This window comes from Triturus cristatus, chromosome 9, assembly GCF_964204655.1.
Source record: "Triturus cristatus chromosome 9, aTriCri1.1, whole genome shotgun sequence".
Lineage (NCBI taxonomy): Eukaryota > Metazoa > Chordata > Amphibia > Caudata > Salamandridae > Triturus > Triturus cristatus.
In genome coordinates, this window is record NC_140592.1 from 683,985,856 (window position 1) to 684,006,243 (window position 20,388).

General features: G+C 45.4%; 1 protein-coding gene across 3 annotated transcripts in view; it reads right to left on the reverse strand.

Moving 5' to 3' along the window:
• Nucleotides 1-20,388, reverse strand: part of DPF1 (double PHD fingers 1) — a 504,909-nt gene that overhangs the window by 289,054 nt on the left and 195,467 nt on the right. For 2 of the 3 annotated variants that reach the window (XM_085625765.1, XM_085625763.1), the window contains exon 3: nt 13,953-14,060. In XM_085625765.1, the coding sequence (XP_085481891.1) occupies nt 13,953-14,060 (108 nt within the window). The remainder of the gene's footprint in view (nt 1-13,952; nt 14,061-20,388) is intronic. The other variant, XM_085625764.1, reaches the window with a different exon arrangement.

The following is a 20,388-nucleotide window of genomic DNA, read 5'->3' on the forward strand; positions in this document are numbered from 1 at the left end:
GCCTGGCTGCACCGTAGATATAAAAGGAACTGCTAACTGCTAGCCCCACCCCTTGTAAGCCCCGCCCCACCACTAACCAGCAGATAACAGGTTATAGCAGGAGTGCCGTCTACCATATAGTTCACCTTTACAGGATGGGGATGTGTTCCATCCTGGTCTTTAAATGGGATGCTAAGCGTGTATTGCAAGAAGCCCTTACTATTTTATGGAAAATTCACCCTAACAGATTTGGTTGAGTTCGGGTTGAAAGACACTGTTGAGAATGGGTTGAGTATGCGTCGAAAAACATATAGATTGATAGGAGTGTGGATTGAAAGGCAGGCTTAAAAGAAAGTTTAGATAGACAGTAAATAAACTGTTAAGACTTTGTTGTGCAGATTGGGCTGACTTTACGTTGGAAGTGTGCTGAAAGACGCTGTGTAGATTGGGTTGACTTTGTGTTGAGAGTGGGCTGAGACACTGTGTAGATTGGGTTGACTGTGTGTTGAGAGTGGGCTGAGAGACGCTGTGTAGATTGGGTTGACTGTGTGTTGAGAGTGGGCTAAGAGACACTGTGTAGATTGGGTTGACTGTGTGTTGAGAGTGGGCTGAGAGACATGGTGTAGATTTGGTTGGCTTTATGTAGAGAGTGGGCTGACAGACACTGTGTAGATTGGGTTGACTTTATGTTGAGAGTGGGCTGAGAGACACTGTGTAGGTTGGGTTGACTTTGTGTAGGTTGGGTTGACTTTGTTTTGAGTGGGCTTAAATACGCTGCGTAGATTGGGTTGACTTTGTGAGGAGAGTGTGCTGAGAGACACTGCGTAGATTGGGTTGACTGTGTGTTGAGAGTGGGCTGAGAGACGCTGTGTAGATTGGGTTGACTGTGTGTTGAGAGTGGGCTAAGAGACACTGTGTAGGTTGGGTTGACTTTGTGTTGAGAGTGGCTGAGAGACATGGTGTAGATTCGGTTGACTTTGTGTTGAGAGTGGGCTGAGAGACGCTGTGTAGATTTGGTTGGCTTTATGTAGAGAGTGGGCTGACAGACACTGTGTAGATTGGGTTGACTTTATGTTGAGAGTGGGCTGAGAGACACTGTGTAGGTTGGGTTGACTTTGTGTAGGTTGGGTTGACTTTGTTTTGAGTGGGCTTAAATACGCTGCGTAGATTGGGTTGACTTTGTGAGGAGAGTGTGCTGAGAGACACTGTGTAGATTGGGTTGACTGTGTGTTGAGAGTGGGCTGAGAGACGCTGTGTAGATTTGGTTGACTGTGTGTTGAGAGTGGGCTGAGAGACACTGTGTAGGTTGGGTTGACTTTGTGTTGAGAGTGGCTGAGAGACATGGTGTAGATTCGGTTGACTTTGTCTTGAGAGTGGGCTGAGAGATGCTGTCTAGATTTGGTTGGCTTTATGTTGAGATTGGGCGCTGAGAGACACGGTGTAGATTGGGTTGACTTCTTGTTGAGAGTGGGCTGAGAGACGTTGTATAGATTTGGTTGACTTTGTGATGAGAGTAGGCTGAGAGACACTGTGTAGATTGGGTTGACTTTGTGTTGAGAGTGGGCTGACAGACACTGTGTAGATTGGGTTGACTTTGTATTAAGAGTGGGCTGGGAGACACTGTGTAGGTTGGGTTGACTTTGAGTTGAGAGTGGCTGAGAGACACGGTGTAGGTTGGGTTGACTTTGTGTAGGTTGGGTTGACTTTGTTTAGTGGGCTTAAATACGCTGCGTAGATTGGGTTGACTTTGTGATGAGAGTGTACTGAGAGACACTGTGTAGATTGGGTTGACTGTGTGTTGAGAGTGGGCTGAAAGACGCTGTGTAGAGTGGGTTGACTTTGTGTCGAGAGTGGGCTGAGAGAAGCTGTGTAGATTGGTTGACTTTGTTTTGAGAGTGGGCTGAGAGACACTGTGTAGGTTGGGTTGACTTTGTTTTGAGTGGGCTGAAATACGCTGCGTAGATTGGGTTGACTGTGATGAGAGTGTGCTGAGAGACACTGTGTAGATTGGGTTGACTTTGTGTTGAGAGTGGGCTGACAGACACTGTGTAGATTGGGTTGACTTTGTGTTGAGAGTGGGCTGAGAGACACTGTGTAGGTTGGGTTGACTTTGTGTTGAGAGTGGGCTGAGAGACACTGTGTAGGTTGGGTTGACTTTGTGTAGGTTGGGTTGACTTTGTTTTGAGTGGGCTGAAATACGCTGCGTAGATTGGGTTGACTTTGTGATGAGAGTGTGCTGAGAGACACTGTGTAGATTGGGTTGACTGTGTGTTGAGAGTGGGCTGAAAGACGCTGTGTAGATTGGGTTGACTTTGTGTTGAGAGTGGGCTGAGAGACACGGTGTAGATTGGGTTGACTGTGGGCTGAGAGAAGCTGTGTAGATTGGTTGACTTTGTTTTGAGAGTGGGCTGAGAGACGCTATGTAGATTTGGTTGACTTTGTGCTGAGAGTGGGCTGAGAGACGCTGTATAGATTTGGTTGACTTTGTGATGAGAGTGGGCTGAGAGACACTGTGTAGATTGGGTTGACTTTGTGTTGAGAGTGGGATGGGAGGCACGTTGTAGATTGGGTTGACTTTGTTTTGAGAGTGGGCTGAGAGACGCTGTGTAGATTTGGTTTACTTTGTGCTGAGAGTGGTCTGAGAGACGTTGTATAGATTTGGTTGACTTTGTGATGAGAGTAGGCTGAGAGACACTGTGTAGAATGGGTTGACTTTGTGTTGAGAGTGGGCTGGGAGACACTGTGCAGGTTGGGTTGACTTTGTGTTGAGAGTGGCTGAGAGACACGGTGTAGATTGGGTTGACTTTGTGTTGAGAGTGGGCTGAGAGGCACTGTGTAGGTTGAGTTGACTTTGTGTTGACAGTGGGCTGAGAGACATGATGTAGATTAGGTTGACTTTGTGTTGAGAGTGGGCGGAGAGACACTGTGTAGATTTGGTTGACTTTGTGTTGAGAGTGGGCTGACAGACACTGTGTGGATTGGGTTGAGAATGGGTTGAAAGAAGCTGTTTAGATTGGCTTAAGCGTAGGTTGAAAGGCACAAGTTTGAAGCAGGGTCGGAGTGAGGCAGAAAATAGCCCCAGGCACCAAAATAAAAGTGGCCCCATAACTGAATAAGATAGCTAAAGAAAATGACCAATGTTTGAAAACGGGGTCAGGTCTGTACTTGTAAAGATGCAGTGTGCAGGTGTTTTACATATTATAGAATCTGCATGGGTTTAAGCTTGCTGTTGGCAATGCTTGTTAGTTTGAAATCAACAGTAAAATGTGGCCAGCAGACCATAAAACAGGAAAAAAGCCCAAAACACTGACCTGTCAGACCAGCCTGTCTGGCACTGTCTGATTGCCCTACAGGCCAGTCCGACTGTGGTTTGACTGACCCTTTTCAGATTGTTTTTTGAGCGTAGGTTGAATGACACAGATTTGACTAGACTGAGCAAGGGCTGAAAGACACAATTTAGATTGGGCTGAGCTCGGGTTGTAGACCCCATTTGGACAGGGTGGATCGCGGGTTGAAATGCACTGTTTAGACTAGGGTGAGAAATTGAATAGCCTGAAAGACGTAAGGTTGAAATGCACTGGTTAGATTGCTTTGCACGTGGGATGAAAGACACAGTTTTGATTGGGCCAAGTCTGGGTTGAAAGACACTGCTTGGATTCAATTAAGCATGGGTTGAAAGACATTTTTGCGGCTACATGAGCATGGGCTGAAAAACACCGTTTGAATGGGTTGAGCACGAATGGACACACTATTTAGAATAGATTGAGAGTGGCTGGATAAACACTGTTCGGATCGGGTTAATCTGGGTTGAAATACAGATTTTTGATTCAGATGTTCAAAGGATGAAAAACACTATTTGACTAAAAGTTTGTAATCCTTGTTAAACCCATAATTCCTCCAAGTAAAAATTAATTAAAAGGAAGCATAGAAGGTATTTTTACCTTCAATCTCTACCTCGGCACAAAACCATCCTGAAGATGCAGGAATTGTGGAAGTCCCACTATTTGCTATCCTTGCTCAGTGAGGATCTCAACTTTATGCCTTCCTGCAAAGATTGAGGTCTACAAGGAATGCCAGTGACCAGAAGAAAGTTATACTGATGGAGGATTCACCAGAGGTGATGAAGCAGATTCGAGGGCAAAGCTCTGAAAAGAAACTGACAGCTTTGGGTACCAGGGTGGAATCACATAGAGGTGCTATTCGTTCATTTCAGGACTTGAGGAACCGTTCCATTACATCAGTGTTACAAAAAGAATTAACGGGAAGTAGAGCAACAGGAAAAGTCTGTGCAAGTTGGTAGGATTGGAGTGCTGGGGATTCCACCCCTCAAAGGAGATGATGTTTTGAGGCACTCATCTTTTAGTTTTTGAGAACACTAGTCCTAGGATGAGCAAAAGTGACTGTTTTGGAGTTCTGTAGAAGTAGTGACATCGTCACTGCCAGGAAGAGGAACCTATCAATTAGAGACTGTAAAAATCGTTGTATTCGAACTCTAAAATAGGTAATCCTGGGAAGGGAAGGAGACATCAACTGCTAGGTATTACGATACACACGCTACCTCAAAATCTTGAATTCTTCACTTAGGTTTTCAAAGAAAGCACAAACTAGTCGTGGAGCCCTTCTTGTTTAGCAATCCCAATCGTCTCGAGAATTTCTGGAGTTTGGTGATCTTTGTTCATTGTTCTTTTTCGAGTCCCTCCCACCAGGCCACAGAGTAACCCATATTTTGCTAGGATTTGAAAGGGAATATATATGGTCCTGTTGTCACCTCGATTTCCTATCTACTTTTGTGTTCTACTCCACTCTCCTTCTCTCTTTTTCTAAGATATCTGACTTTAGATTTTGTTCACGATGAGATGGTTTATTGTTTATATGAAGTAAATACAGATGGCGGGTTGCTGCATTGCATTGTTCCTTTGTATACTGTTAATTCTTTTTTTAAGTGATAGGTGTAGTGAAAAGATTTTATTCACATTTAAACGTGTGATAGAAATTTCTACAGCAGGCACTAAATCCAATGAACTATCTTACTAACATTATATTGTTTCTTTCTGACAATAGCTGGGTTAGCAGGCAATTACTTGACTCACAGGTACCACGCAAGAAAACGTCATAAGAAGCAAACATTTTGCCTTGATCCGAGCACAGCATGGAGCGATTACCCAAAAAAACACACAGGAAAAAAACGGTTAGAAGAAGATTAGAAACACAAAGAAAGAATATTATTGAGGACGTCACCAAGGTTCACTGGCTGTGGGTGAGTCGGTGTCAATCCAGTTGAATGGGCCATGCTGATACAGACCTGTGAGATGGGGAACGGTGTATTAGAGAGGTCAATATGGGCAAACCCAAGTTATGGGACACGTTTGGTTACATCTATTGGAGAGAGAAGGCTACTTAAGATCAGTTAAAGAAAAGCTATTTAAGACCAGTTAATTGGGAATGCTTTTCCGTACACTAGCAGAATGGAACAACCCCTTTTACAGTTCAAGAGAGTGGGCTCTTTCAGGAAGTGCAACCCCAGTGTATCGTCTCCCAAAACTTTGATTACCTCTACCTCGACTTGACTATTATCTCGACATAGCGATTCCTTCAAACCGACCACTTCTTCTTCGTGGCTCTCGTGCCTCACTTGCCAAGATTGAAACTGAAATAGTAAAGCCATTGAGTCAAAGTGATGGTCAGCATGAAATAACTTTCAAAGTGACAGGGTCGAAGTTTTAGCATATATAGGTTTTAGACCAGTTCAATGTGGCGGGTGTTTTATGTGAGTTAAGAAGGATTTTGTGGTTCCCAATGTGATTCTCTAAAGTTAGATGGAGCAGGTGGTTTCCCACAAGTTGTGTAGCAGATTATTTTATGGTATGATGTGGTGTTTTTTGTCTCATATAATGTCTTTTATGTCTCGTATAGTGTGATGCTGTGTGGTATGTTTGATGCAATGTGGTGCTGGATGGTGTGATTTAGTATTAAGAGGTATAATGGTTTATGTTATAGTGGGGAGTTGACCACACTAGCCCCAGACTCTGCTGGGGAAGGGAACTAGAGGCAAACAGGGCGTCAGGAGCAGGCCAGCCTCCAACATAAACTGTTATACACAAATGAGGCTGCTCCCGATAATAATAACCTAATTGGTGCTCAGGGTTGTCATGTGTATGTGAGTGAAGACATCTCACAAAAAGTTTAGGACTGGCCTCACACACCACCTGGTGTCATTCTTCATCATCGGCCGTCCTCGCCCTCTAAAAACTTGACTTGATAGAGGGCGGGCATGCACCTGACGACCGGGATGCACTTCAAAACCAAGTGGGAGCCCAAAGTGAGTGAGTGAAATTTAAAAACCATTACAGTTCCCTCACTAAATTTTAATGAAATAGGCAACTGTATGGTATTTAAAACAAGTGAACGACGGTATGAGGACAGTTATTAACCCCTCGCCGTGTAGAATTGGGTCAACATGTTTCTGCCTAGTGTCATACAGTGGTACATGGCATTCATCAGGACCTATATTTATAAAGGGCTCCTTTATATTTGTTTTTAAATACCATACAGTTACCTATTTCATTAAAATGTAGTGAGGCAACTGTAATGGTTTTTAAATTTCGGATGGCATGAATTTGTCTAGTGAGGTGTGTTGATGTTACTATGTGATGTTTGGAGTTGTATGTTATGGTCTTGTGTGGTCCATCAGTGCCAGTTTGTGTCATTTTATTCACAAATCGAGGACATGTACATTCATATACTACCTCTCTGCCCTCTTGTCTGATTCGAGCCATCTGCAACTTTTAGCGTCTCCTGCTGCTGCATGTTTATACCACCAGTGTCTTTGTTTTCTGACCCGAGCACCCCTTCCCCTGTGTGTGGCACCCCTCTGTTCTGAGTCTACTTCTTATATTTCATGTCTGTGATCTACTGTTAATGTGTCTGTGGCTCCCATCTCGTTATTTGTGTCTCCCTGTCCAGGTGTCTGATACCCTAGTCTGCTCCATACAAGACACACGTTGTGGTAGGCTGCTTGGTTGGAGTTAGCAGTCATCCACCAACAAACAGGAAAGCTAACGTGCAGCCTGTACATTAGAGGGTCTGGCTAGACGCCAAGCAATACATTCCACTTCTATAGTTGACTCAGGAAACGCAGAGGGCCAGAAAACCAGTACCCCTGCAGCAAATAGCTTCCAAAGAGAGAATCCAAGCACACACACGTCACCTGGGTTTGGTCTGCAAGATTCAAGAGTCACCATCTCTGTGGACATACTTGATCGGCAGGAAAAAAAAATACACTAATTTCACACCACTTTTACTCACCCTGCCAGGGCATGTCCGTGGTAAACCCACAACCGCAGATAAGCTCTAAACCCAAAAACTGGAACGCATGCGCTATGCAAAACGTGCTTCACATTACATGACACTGTCAGGAAAGTAAGAGGGAGCAATTTAAGTGAGACATGCGCATGGAGCCAAAAGGTGAGACGCCATATGCAGGTGGCCATAAGCTTTTCTGCGTGGACGTATTTTGCTTCCAGCAGACGGCAAACAACAACGGCCTAACTTTATGGAAGTTGTCTGCCAGATTAATAATTAAGTAAGAATATCAGTGAAGCTCCTCTTCACTGTTCCTGACTAGCCATGATGTAGGGCCGCAGTCCGCAGGAAGTCCGGGGGCTGTCAATTATTCATGCGCCTCATGCCAATCACCAGAGGAAAGTGATTAGTGTCTGCCATTCGAGATGAGTGACTGCTCACCGGCAAGCCAACAGCAGAGCCACAGTGTGGGTAAGCCAGGTGTCAATAAATAATAAGGGCTGCCAGGCACACCTCCTGATGAGAAATGGCAAGCGGCCGCGTTCTGCTTCCTCTCTACACCCCCTCGAATCTTCCCTTCCTGTACCACTTTTTTGGGTTTCCTCTTTCGTTTTCCTTCTACTTCCCATCCACACACTTAGTTGTCATTTATTGTTAAATTTCCCCATTTCCGTCTTTTTTTCCTAACTCTCTCTTCGAATCTGAGAGATAAAATTGTTCATGGGGTTGAGCAGCCTTTGGTGAGATCTTTGTGTAACCTTAAGGACACTAGATCAAGCCCAAAACTGAGAGTTACACCTCACTGAGTTGACAAAAATATACTAGGATATCTTCTATTGCGAGACAATCTAGCATGTAGTGGGCTTTATATAAGAGGTCAATATTAACATTTTAAATGTCAGTTCCATTGTACATGGCTATGTGTAAAGCGCAGCAAACACCCTAACTAGAATATCTCTTGGTGCTAACGAAAACCTCAGACAGTCGTTACAGCCCTGGGACAACCGCATATATCGAAAACAAATAAGATTTAAGGTGTTTTAAGGTTTAGGAGGAAACCACACACAAAAGACATGATGCAGACCGAAGCTGTAGCAGGGAAGTATATTTATAAATGAATTAGCCAAAAAAATAGAATAGCCAAGTGGAAGACAAACATACTACAGGACGTGTACTAGGAGTTGGGCGGTGTTAGGACTTTTGCCAGAAAGTCTCTTCTGACTAAAACGTATCAGTAAGTGGTGTGGCGCGAGAAACTGGAGATGTGCTTTTGTGAATTTTGCATGGAATGGGAGCCGAGTGACCATAAGTTATTACACAAGGTGTTAAAACAGCTGACTGTCCAGCGTCAAGAGAAAGCTGATGTAGACCTGCTCAACTGTGATCATTTGAAATGACTTCTACTGGAGTTAATGCTGGTGCTGCATAGTTTGCTGCATGCTCGGGTGAGGAGTCGCTCACTGGGGAAAGGACGAGTTAACTGCCAGTGGGAGCATGGGAGAGATACTGTTCTAAATATGCTATGCTTCACTCCAGTGGTTTTAAATGCCATGCTGAATTTTAGGATTCTTTTTGGGGAGTTTGTATGCTGGAGTGGTATGTGCAATTGTGACATGGTGTCATGTTGAGTATTCTCCCCGGTTCTATAGTGTATGCAGAAGGGTGTGTGTGTGTTGACGTTTTATGTTACTGGTCTGCCATGCATGTTTACCTGTGATGCAGTAGAGGGTAGGAGAAGCCCTAGTCCTGTGTGAATGCAGTTGAGGAAGCCCTGGTGCTGTGTGAATGCAGTAGGAGGTGTAGTGTGTCTCTGAGTTTCTGCCCCTGGTACTGTGTGGATATGGTAGAGGGGTGAGGTGAAGCAGTGTGGCTACATTTCGAATTTACTGCTGATCCTGTCTGGAGGCAGTAGGGGAGTGAAGTGAGTGTTTCTGATCTTGAAATTATGCAGTAGAGGGAGAGTGTTAGCTGCTTAAGTGAATTTGTGTTGTTGATGGGAACGTGGAGTTAGCTTTCCCTGAAGTATGAGCAGTAGACGGCGTTTGTGTTCTTGGTCATGCCTGGAGATTTAGTGTGTTGTGGTAGGAACGTGCGGTTAGTTTTCCCTGAAGTGCGAGCAGTATAGGGTGTTTTGTGTTCTTGATAATGCCAAGAGATCTAAAGTGTTGTGGAGGGGAACATGTAGTTCGTTTTCCCTGGTGGATGAGCAGAGAAGTTTTGGGTTGTCTGATTAACCTTTTCTGTTCATTTCTTTAGAGTGGAATTTATAAATGTGTAGGACATATTGATTGGGTATCTTAAGAACCATTGTATTTGTAAATTTGTAGGACGCATTGCTTGTGGATTTTACCATGTTACGTCCAATTGCATTTTCTTTTGTCTCTATGAGGCGGGTGTCACAAGGACGTAGTCCACGGAATCCAGGCGGATTTTTCTGAGATAAAAAATAAAAGTTGTATTGGGATGTAAGAATCTCGTGGATTTTTCACTGTAGTGTCCTCTCTCAATTTTGTGCATTCCATCGTGTCCTACACCCTGTTCTTCATTCATCATGAGTCTCCTTGAGATTTTTATTTGTGCTTATGATGGAGCAAGGATTTGAGAAAAAGAAACCTGCTCGGAGAAATCCTCTATTAACTTTCATTAACCGTTAAAACTGTAGATGAGACGAAACTAATACGCATCAGACATTGATACATGGGAGAAAAGGTTTATGCATGCTTAATTAATGTGGAATAAAATGTGATGCAACTAAAACCCGCTTTAAGTCAGAAAAATGCTCTGCGCATGTGACTCAGGGGATCTCCACCAGTCCTTTGGCCAGAGGGGTGGTTTTCAGTATATTCTACTAGGTAAATATTATTCTGTCTTAAAATTTGCATATTTCTTTGCAAATGTATCTTATCGTGTGCCTTTTGTCTCTACATCTATCCACTCTTATGCGTTGATTTTGTTGAATGAGGTTGTGTTATTGAGTGTGTTGTTAAATGAAAATTGTTCTCCCATTTGAAGAATGATGGAGTTTGCACTGTGAATCTGTACTAATGAGCGTTCAATTTATGACTGAAATTTTAGATAAAACTTATGAATCTTACCCAGTCTGTGGTTATTTCACTGAGATCTGTAAACTAGTTATATAACTGTTAATATCACCATCAACTAACTCAACTAACGGTGCATCAACCAGAGGAAGAGTGTTGATTTATGAAGATTAGTTAGGCATTGAATATTATCCCAAACTGATTTATGGTTTAGGTAGGTAGACTAATCAGAACTTAAGTGAATTATAAAACTTGACCCCTCAGCGGTTTGGCCAGGGAGCGTGAAAGAACACTCGGGTAAATGTGTATGGGCCCCATTAAAATACTTGGTTTTGTGCAATGTTCAACCATGGCCTCCCGCTGGATCACTTACATTGCTACTAAGTGGAGTGTTAGACACTGGTGAACCGAGGTTGTAGGAGATGTAACACAAGCCCCTTTGGCCCGTGCAGTGCAGGGACCCTCAACCCTTCAGGGGCCCCCATTCAACCCGAGACCAATGAATATATGTAAGATATGGGAGACACAGGGGTCCCTCTTCATATTCTGCAGGGGGGGGGCATAATTTAGCGTTATACCACTGCAGCTGGATTGCGCCCAAGGAACGCACCCCCAGAAACAATGCAGAATGGATACTGCACCCTCACCACCTTACTGCTTGATATTTAAAATAACCAGTGGATTCGATACTTTGACCTCAACTTAGTGACACAATATCGATGTGTTAAAGTAACAACACAACTACTAACCATCACACCGCTACTGTCACAATTCGGACTATTCCAGGCCCCCAAAGCTATAAGAATAGCTTGGGCGGCAGGTAATAGTCATTTGCATATTGAATTAATGATTGATTGCTGTTGTGGTCATCTTAGCCAGCGACGCTTTGTGCAGTGCAGACTGTCACAAGTGCTGGTGTTGACAATTAAGTGCCGAGCACCGGATAGCACCGGCTCAAATTAAGCACTGATGTTGTGTCACAATCTCCACATTTTGCTCGCTTAAGAGGCTCGTCTCTTATGGCACTGGTTGCAGACAGTGCGATGCTCGGGTCACCAGCTGGAGTTCCGGCAGTGCCCAGTCAAAGTCTTCTTCAAGGTCAATACATTTAGTACCTTGAATACATTCAGTGCATTCAGTAAATTCAGTCCCTTTAAGTCGAGCGACAGTAACAGCTGTTATTTGCAGAGCTTCATAAGAACAAAACGAGCTATTATGAAAACAGACGAAAAGAACCTCCTTTGGCAGTGTTAGGATCTCATCTCCAGCACAATAAAATGAAGAAGCCACAACCTCCTGGTTTACAAACTGACATCCGCATAAACACTGTCAAAGCCCGCATACCAAGGCATTTTGGAAGCACGACATTGCACAATGGAAGCATACTTCAAATTGCAGTATCAGCAATACAAGAGGTACCGAAACAATGAGCACTCTGCACACAAAAGAGAACCAAATTAGCATTCAAATCTGTTTTAAAAAGACACATTCTGGTCGTTTCATGTTCAAATGCAAATACAGATTGTTTCACCGCCTATCTTGCTTTGTTCCAGACTGTGCATGCCGGCAAAAGCGAGTAGACACTGGGTTTCCTTCATGGTCGACGGTGGGCAAATGCTGTTTTCCCAGATCTGGGCACTCAAGAGAAGAGGCCTCTATGGAGGTAGCAGACCACCTGGAATTCCAGAATAACCACTGGCTATTTAAAAGATCCCCATCTAGATTATTTCTATAGACATTCATCTCGTGTGCATATCCTGACAACCTCTTGGTCTAACACTGGGCACCCTAAAAGATAGATTAAACAAAACCATTTAAAATAGGGTCCAAGGGATACCCTTTACAATCTGTTGTGGATTAATCAGCCATTTTACGAATAATCGATGATGTACCGGTCTCCTCTATGCATGTAGTGTTAGCCTTTTTTCCTTCTTTATCTTTATTAATACGTTATGTGTGTGCGATAAAGATATTTTGAGATCTTGTTGACTCAGTATCGACAGTGTAGCCTCTCAAATTTGGCTGTTAGACCCCCTGTGTTTCGTGTGTTATACACCCTAAAAGATAGCCTCAGATCAACAGATGGCGTAATGTATTTAAACGGAGGGGATCTGCTCAAATGTAACAATTCTGTACACTAGGCAAGAGATTTTGTTCTGTTGCATTGGGAACTGGCATCAGGTACATCAAAATGCCCAGGAATGAGTGGTACATGACAAATACATAAATTGCGTGATTCGAGGCGCAGGAACCTTTTGTGGTTGGGATGCTATATTACTTGGGGTTTAGGGGGTCAGAGGTCATTAGTGACTTCCAAGGGATCACATGAGCCACGGTTCATTCTCTCGATTTCCATAAAGGTCACAGGTGTCAATCCCCTAGCCCACTCTAGCCTTCCCAGGAGTCACACATGTCACGCTGCTGTCCTCTCCTCAGCGGGCTTATGGGCGTCACTCCCTTGCCCTCTCTACACTTCCTCAGGTCATATATATCATGCCCTTCTCCTCTCTACACTTTCTTGGGGCTCAGCTGTGACACAAGTCTGTCTTCTCTGCATTTTCGCCTGGGATCCCTTGTGTCACGCCCTTATCTAATGTTTGTCATGACCCTTTTATTGCGCCACCTAAAATGGGCCCAAAAAGAGGACAGATTGTAACACATCTCTCAAAAGGCCTTGTTGCAGGGTAAAAGGAAGCACCCAAACTGCACACATCATTTTTTCCTGGGGCTCCAAAAATTCTTAGACTAGATCCGAGGTTAGATGTCTGTCACTCTTGTCCTCTTGAAACAACCAAAAGGGTCAGATGCATCAACAATTCTGCACTCTAGACTTCCACAAGAGTCCAGCATGTTGTGTCACTATTCTCTCTGCATGTCAACTAGAGCTCCTGTGTATCATATCTCTCTCTACAGGTTTTTACAATGTCAGATATGCCATGCCCTTCTGGGTGGGCATCAGATGTGTCACACGCGTTTTTTCTAGACTTCCAAAGAAGTTTAGATGCTTCCTACCCCTGTCCTAACTAACCTTCTTTTGACAACAGAGATGTTGCAAACTTTATACACCCCTTTACTTCCATGAGGCATGATGCTTGGACACTCTCAACATTTTTAGAGTGGTCAGATATATCAGGCCCGACCTTATCTAAACATCTGTGGACATTTTGGTGTTTTTATCAGTCTCCCTCGTTCTCTAGTCATCCACATGTGTATCTGCTGACCCCCATCCTATCTAGACTTCCACGGAGTTCATATCTATCCCATCCTCAATGAACTTCATCAGCACCTTAGATATATCATCCTCCTGTACATCTCTTGAACTCTGCGGTTGTCATATAAGTCTCGTCTTAAGAAATTCTAAGCTTCATAGTGGATCATGGTTGTCGCAAATATGGCATCTCTAGAGGTGTACAAAGGTCACATGTGTGCGTGCCATGACTGTCCTCTCTGGACTCCCACTGGAGTCAGATGTGCCAGGAACCATGGGCTCTCCGGACTTCCACAAGGATCAGATCTGCCAAGGCCCGGTACTCTTCGGACTCACAAGGGAGTCTGAGTGCCATGGCTCTGAGCGGTCTCTACAGCTCACTAGAGCTGCCCTGAGCCAGCTGACACACACCATCTTCTTACCGATCTTGAACTCACAGGGCCTCAGACGAGGGTCCTCCAAGATGTTGAGCCGCCTCTTCTTCCGCCAGCACCGAGCGGGGTATGTGTATATTTGTCCTGGAGAGGAACCTGTGGTACAACGGGGAGCAAGCAAGAGGAAGACATTGTGACTCTGAAGCACCAAACGAGAGGGCGACTGAGTTTATGAAGGAGATTTTTATAAGGCAGGCAATGAATCAGCCTTGAAAATGGGTCACAGTAACATGTTTAGCAGCCAATGGAAACATACAGAGAGAGGTACACACGAAACACAAGGTTGAGAGGGGGCATATGCGTAAATGAATGTCCCAGCCATACAGCTGCAGTCCTTCAGTAATGTACATTTGCAAATGCCCTTATTATGCGGTTTGCTACGCAAAGGATTAAAAGGGTTACAATGGTTTGACCCAATCACTGCGCATCCTTTATTCACTAAGGTAAGCAGAGACATTACACCTATCCGTCCATATCACTTGACCAAATCAAATGGTTTTTAATTCAGATGAAACAGACAAGGCTTCTCTTTAAAATATGTTATATGGGATGCATGACTGGATGCCGCTCTCTACCAGGCCCCCACTTCTTCCACATAGGCAAAGAATGAGCAGGAGCAAGGTGTGTACCTAGTCGTTGCATATTCATCACAAAGCTACACAGTACAGAGTCAAATAAAATGTTTTATATCCCTCTGTCAATCTGGAAACTGGGTCATTTTGTAGATGTCTTCAAAATACGCTTTAGCATTTTGCAATCCTGAGTAAATTTATACAAGAGGGTCCCACAAAGGTCAAATATAGCACAACACTATAGTGACGTGAAGAAACTCACATTTACTACATATTAAAATCTGTAGAGTTTACATTCAAAGTATTACCGCCATTATTGGTGGGGTAGCTTGTGATTCACAAAAAAACCTTGGAGTTGGTCACGCTGCATGGATGGATGCCTGGAAAGAATCAACTTCAAATCAGAAGGAGGGGAGCTACTCTCCACCTAAATATTGGTATCCACTCAGAGTTCCCTGTTTCTCTTTTGTATAATGTATGCAGCACACTAAACCTGCAAGGGCATGGTGTGGACTTACAGTGGGTGCTCCTTCATGTCTGGACAAAGCTGTGCTTCTCTGATGAGTTCAAGACTAAAATGTGTACCAGGAGTTGTTTTACTTATTGTGGGCTGGAATGGATGGTATTTTTATGAATCCAAAGCAATAATACTGTACCCACAATGATGCAATTCTTTTGTCGTGTTTTGCCTTGGCATGAATAGCGCTTGCTAGTCCTATGCTAAAGACATAGATAAAAAATGGCAAAAGCCTTTGGCACTTTTCTAGCTTGGCATGGATGGTACTGGGCCTATCCTATGCGTAAATTGCCTGCTAAAAGAAAAGGCATATCTGGGATTTACAGCTTGCTCCTCATTAATTCCCCTGACCTGTTTTGGAGCCTCAGGGAAATGTGGGTGGGTGATCTTGGCATCCTGGGTGATGAGGAGTGGACTGAAGCAAACGTGGCCCCTAGACTGTTGGCCATTTCTGCCTGCCACAGACTCATGCAGTTCAAGTACCTGCATCTTGTGTCCTTTCATCCCTCCAGGCTGTGGGTGATGAGCAGATGCTCCTCAGTCACATGCTAGCAGTGCAACAACACAGAGGGTTCCTTCCACCAGATCATCTGCGGTTGCTCAATCATTGCTAAATATTGGTCAAGAGTGCACACATACTTGGAGGGATTTGTAGGTCACACCTTTTCCAGCTGCCGCTGCTGCAGGTAAGAGCAGTGGGGCGATGGGGCCGGCTGTGGGGGATTTCGAGAGATGAGCACGAGGACAAATTATTTATTTATTTAATTTTGCCTTGTGGTCGTCTCGCGAAATCCCCCCTCCCCCACCCCTCTAGCCAGCCCCACCGCTCTTACCTGCAGCGGCTGAGGCTGACCTTTTCCATAGATCCCAAAATTACAATGGTGAAGAATAAATATGGTTGTGAGGGTGGCCGCCGCAGACATCTGCTGGTCGGATCAGGCTGATTGCCAAATGCAACATTGGGAGGGAATGGAGAAGTGTCGACCCCCTAACTGGGAGCAAATGGTGCGGGGAGGGGCAGATGCTATTTTGGCAGAGGAGGAAGTGTTCAGGGCAAGAGGATGCTCTGCTAAATATCAGCGGGTCTAGTTCGGATGGATACAGCACATAGACTGTACCCGATTCTGGATGCAGCGGTAGATACTGTCGCAGGTACCACAGACAAAAGGAACGCAACATGCATGATCATTTTCTTTCTTATTTGATTGGGGGACATGTAAGTAAGATACGTGTTTATAACATTATACACCACTGCTGGTAGTCGATGACCTGCTTATGATGTAAAAAAATACAATTAAAAGGTTCTGTCCAAAAAACATGTACTAGATACACAGAAACTTGGAATGAGCAGGTTGAGGGTGTTGGTGGTGTTGTAGATGTGTCCCCTGTGAAGGAGCAGCACTCCAGCTAAATATTGGGAACTGCCCTGAGTTCAGGATTTCTCTGTTGCATATTATATATGTATAAATTAACAGTTCCTCAAGTTTATGTCTAAAGAGTTTGAGTTGTTTGAATTTTGCTTTGGTAGGTTATTTCATGCCATCATATTAGCATCCTGATTGACTGCACTCACTCAAAATGCACACTATGGGCAATGGAGTGTAGTAAATTGGGCTTGCATAATATCCGATCTATTCTAACATGTAGTTTATGTGAGTGGGAATGGAAAGAATACACTTGTGTAGTGGGATTACGGGACCTCCATATATTTGCCAGATGCCATTGATACAACCAGTCTTTCGGCGTCGAGGCATTAATAGAGGCTGCTGTACGTTTTAAAGGAGAAAATGAGCGGTCCAGGCTTGTGTCCAAGACACTATTAAAGTCACCTCCTATCAACCATGGGAGGTCATACCAACTTGAGAGTATCTGGGAAAGTGACTGCAGAAAGGAGCCCTGATCAGCATTAGGTACATAAATATTGCCCAACAGGAGAAGACACCCAGTGAGCCTGCCCTTAATGAATATGTACCTACCCTCTGCCTCTATCAAAACCTCTTCCACCAGAAAATTAGTCCCCGGGGTACCCAGATTAACACTCCTCGGGCATAAGAAGAGTAGTTTGTGGCAAAAACCTGCCCTCTCCACTTCCGTTGCAATTTGATCGCTTCTGAAAGTGTTAAATGCGACTCCTGCAATAGAGCGATGTGGGAAACGCGGCGTTTGAGATATGAATATACTGCATAGCAACTAAATGGGGTATACGTACCACAGACATTCCAGGTGATAATGTTCTGAGGTGTCATATTATAGCTGGGTGAAACAGTGTATAATATTGAAGTCTGAGAGTGTACACGTGACTACATGGAAGGGCAGGGTTGGAATCCCCCGAGATGCGCGTGCAGTAGAACCAATGCAACTTGAAACTTGAACCTTATGCCAACATGGAGTGTTGTCGATACCAAGAGGGGGTACCTTAGGGTAGACTGCCCAAACTGACACACAAACTATGTCAAAAAGAGTGAACCGTAAAAGATGTGGGTGTGGGAGTATGTGGCTTCATAGGTCATTCAGAGCATCAATCCCTAACAGTACAGAGATAAGGTAGGGCCCCCAGGAGCATCCTGACTTCAGCCCAGCTGCAACCCCCGTGTGGGTATGCCGACCCAGAGGGATGGGGACACCACCGCTCACCATCAACATGCCTGGTCCTTCACAACTTGGAGAGGCCCGATCTGTGCGCAGTAGATCATGATAGGCAGGAGAGCGAAATAATGATTTTTAAAAAAGTATTTTACAGACCAAAGCAGGATTACATCAAATAATGTCACAAGACATCTGTGGGGTGACATCCGGCAGGTTGGTAGAGTTGGTATCTGATGGGCACACTGCAGACAATCGGTTAGATACTGCATCTTGATCAGTACCAGTAACTGCATCATTGATCCATGCAGCCTCCTGGACAGCCCATCAGTGCTCTGTTATGATCTGTTCCATATTCGGGCCAGGGGGTGGTGTTTTTTTATGCCGATGACGTGATCCAGGTGGGCTCCTTGTGGACCCCCTGCTGCCCCCCACACCCGCTTGGTCAGGGACCAGAGAAGAGTCCAGAGGCCTCAAGCAGTTCCAGGCATCTTGTGATGTATCAAAAAATCTTGTCAGCAGATACCACATGCAACTAACTGCGCATGGAAAAGTAAATATCCAGTGTTCACAGTTGCTGTTTTACTGCAAAGAAGGAACTGCGTTGGCGTTGCACTCAGCGGCGGCCGGCACAGATCGGGGGCAGAGGAAGGGGAGGAGGAAGGGGAATGTAAAAAAAAAAAAAAGAAACCACTTACCTTATCGCCGAGTCCCGCGTCTCTGCTCCCGCTCTCTTCTGCGTCAGAACAGGAACCAGGAAGCACACCCAAGCTCCCCTGACCAATCACAATGCTACAATGCAGTGCAGCCTGGCCACATTGGTCTGAGCACCAAGGTTCTTGCGCTCAGACTGGGACTGGGGGCTTGGGCATGTTCTCCTCCCAGGCTGTATTGCAGCCTGGATGGAAAACATGGAAAGTGCACATGACTGCTTGGCCAGCCCCAGAGGGCCTATCAAAGCATCATCCGCACTTCCGTGTGCTCACCACTCCTCCCCTGCCCTGCAGCTGTGCAGCCCCATCCACCCACCTGCTCGCAAAGCAGCTGGAACAAATAAAATAATAACATTCAGTTATTATAATTTTACTTTTCCTTTAGTCACACTGCTTAAAAGCAGTGGGGCGACGCTCCTCCACCTTAGCGGAGGAGCCGCAACTGGTTGCACTCCTATGGTGTAGTCCAGAAAGAACATTGCGGTGTGCGTTGTCAAGCCTGATGTCTTCCACTTTCCTGGTTTCACGCAGAATGGAGTCTCTGTCACAATAGTGTAATACTTTAAAAATGAATGGTCAGGGGCTATCGCCCAGGGCGGGTCTCCATGAGGGAATTCAGTGTGCCCTTTCACCAGTGCAGTAAGATGACATGGAGGATTCCGGCAGCAGCTCCCTGACCCACCGTTCAGTGAATGCGACCACATCATGACCCTCTGCCCCCTCTGGGAGGCCAATAAGGTGGATATTATTGCGTCTTGAGCGACCCTCTGCGTTTCCACTCTAGACTCCAGGCACTGGATCCTAGAACCATATTCTCGCACTTGTTGTTCCAATAATGTTGTTCCAATAATTTAGTGGCAGGTTGGTTCTCCGAGAGAGTTTGTTCCGTTGTTGATAATCTGCCAATTTCCTGAGATCAGCATGGAGTAGTGTGAGATCTGCGACTACATTGTCAATTTTAGATTCCAGGGAAACCCGGGAGTGTTCTATAGCCGCCAATACCACATCAATCCTGTCTCCAGGGGGTGATGGCCAGGTCAGGGGATCCGATCGATCAGCTCCCTCAGACGATGTGGAACGTGAGGAGGTCCTGGAGGTGGTGTTCCGAGTACGGCCCATCCCAGCAATCCCTACCAGCAAAAAAGCCACTGCAGTGCAAACAATCAGGGTCTGCAAGGATCTGCCAGAGAGCATAATGATTAAGAGGTCTAGTGTTGTGTCAAAGGCAGCTAAGGCAGTAGACGCAAGCAACAGTCACGCAACTCACTTCTATCTTCTTCCACAGATAGGGGAGCAGCCAGCTTCAGGGCGTAGGCATCAGGGAGGAAGGGGCCAAAAACCATAGATCATGGGCCCACCCACAGTTGCTCTCCAGTGTAGTGTGGCACAACGCAGCACATGCAGCCCAAAGCGCAGATGGCTGCAACAGTAGAAACGTCACAGCATCCAGAGGCGCAAAAACTGCAAGGATGAATTGAGGCGTTGTATCTCTGCTGCACCACCACCAGGGGTCCCCAAACAGTGCCAACGAAAGAGATTATGACTAAGTAGCTAGTAGTGAGCTAAGTGGCACAGGGTAAAAAGAGCCAGCAAACAACTGTACCTAGAACATATTTTTCAGTGAGGGAGCCCGTAATTTTCCTGATAGGTAGAACAAGTGCTTGAATGAGTATTGATGGGCGTAGGCTGCCAAATAAATGTGGGGCGAACCCATGCAACACGAGCCCTTCTAGTTCTGAAGGGGAGCCCAGGCAGACTCCCAGCGAGGAGCAGGGAGCCATTCCCCCGTCTCTGGGCCCGTGTGGTGGGCCCGTGTGGTAGGCCCCACCCCAGGCCTCAGATCAACGGCAGGAATTTCTGTGGCGCCGGGAGCTCACTCAGTAAGCCCCGCAGTTCAGCACCATGCAGGCGGGGGAAATTTGTGCGCAATGGGCTGGGGCACACCCGGGGTCCAGCAACACCCACGGTGTCAGTGAAGGGTGGGAGGAAGGCGGTCAGCCGGGTTCAACCCCACTGAGGGTCCCGCAGGCCGCCACCCC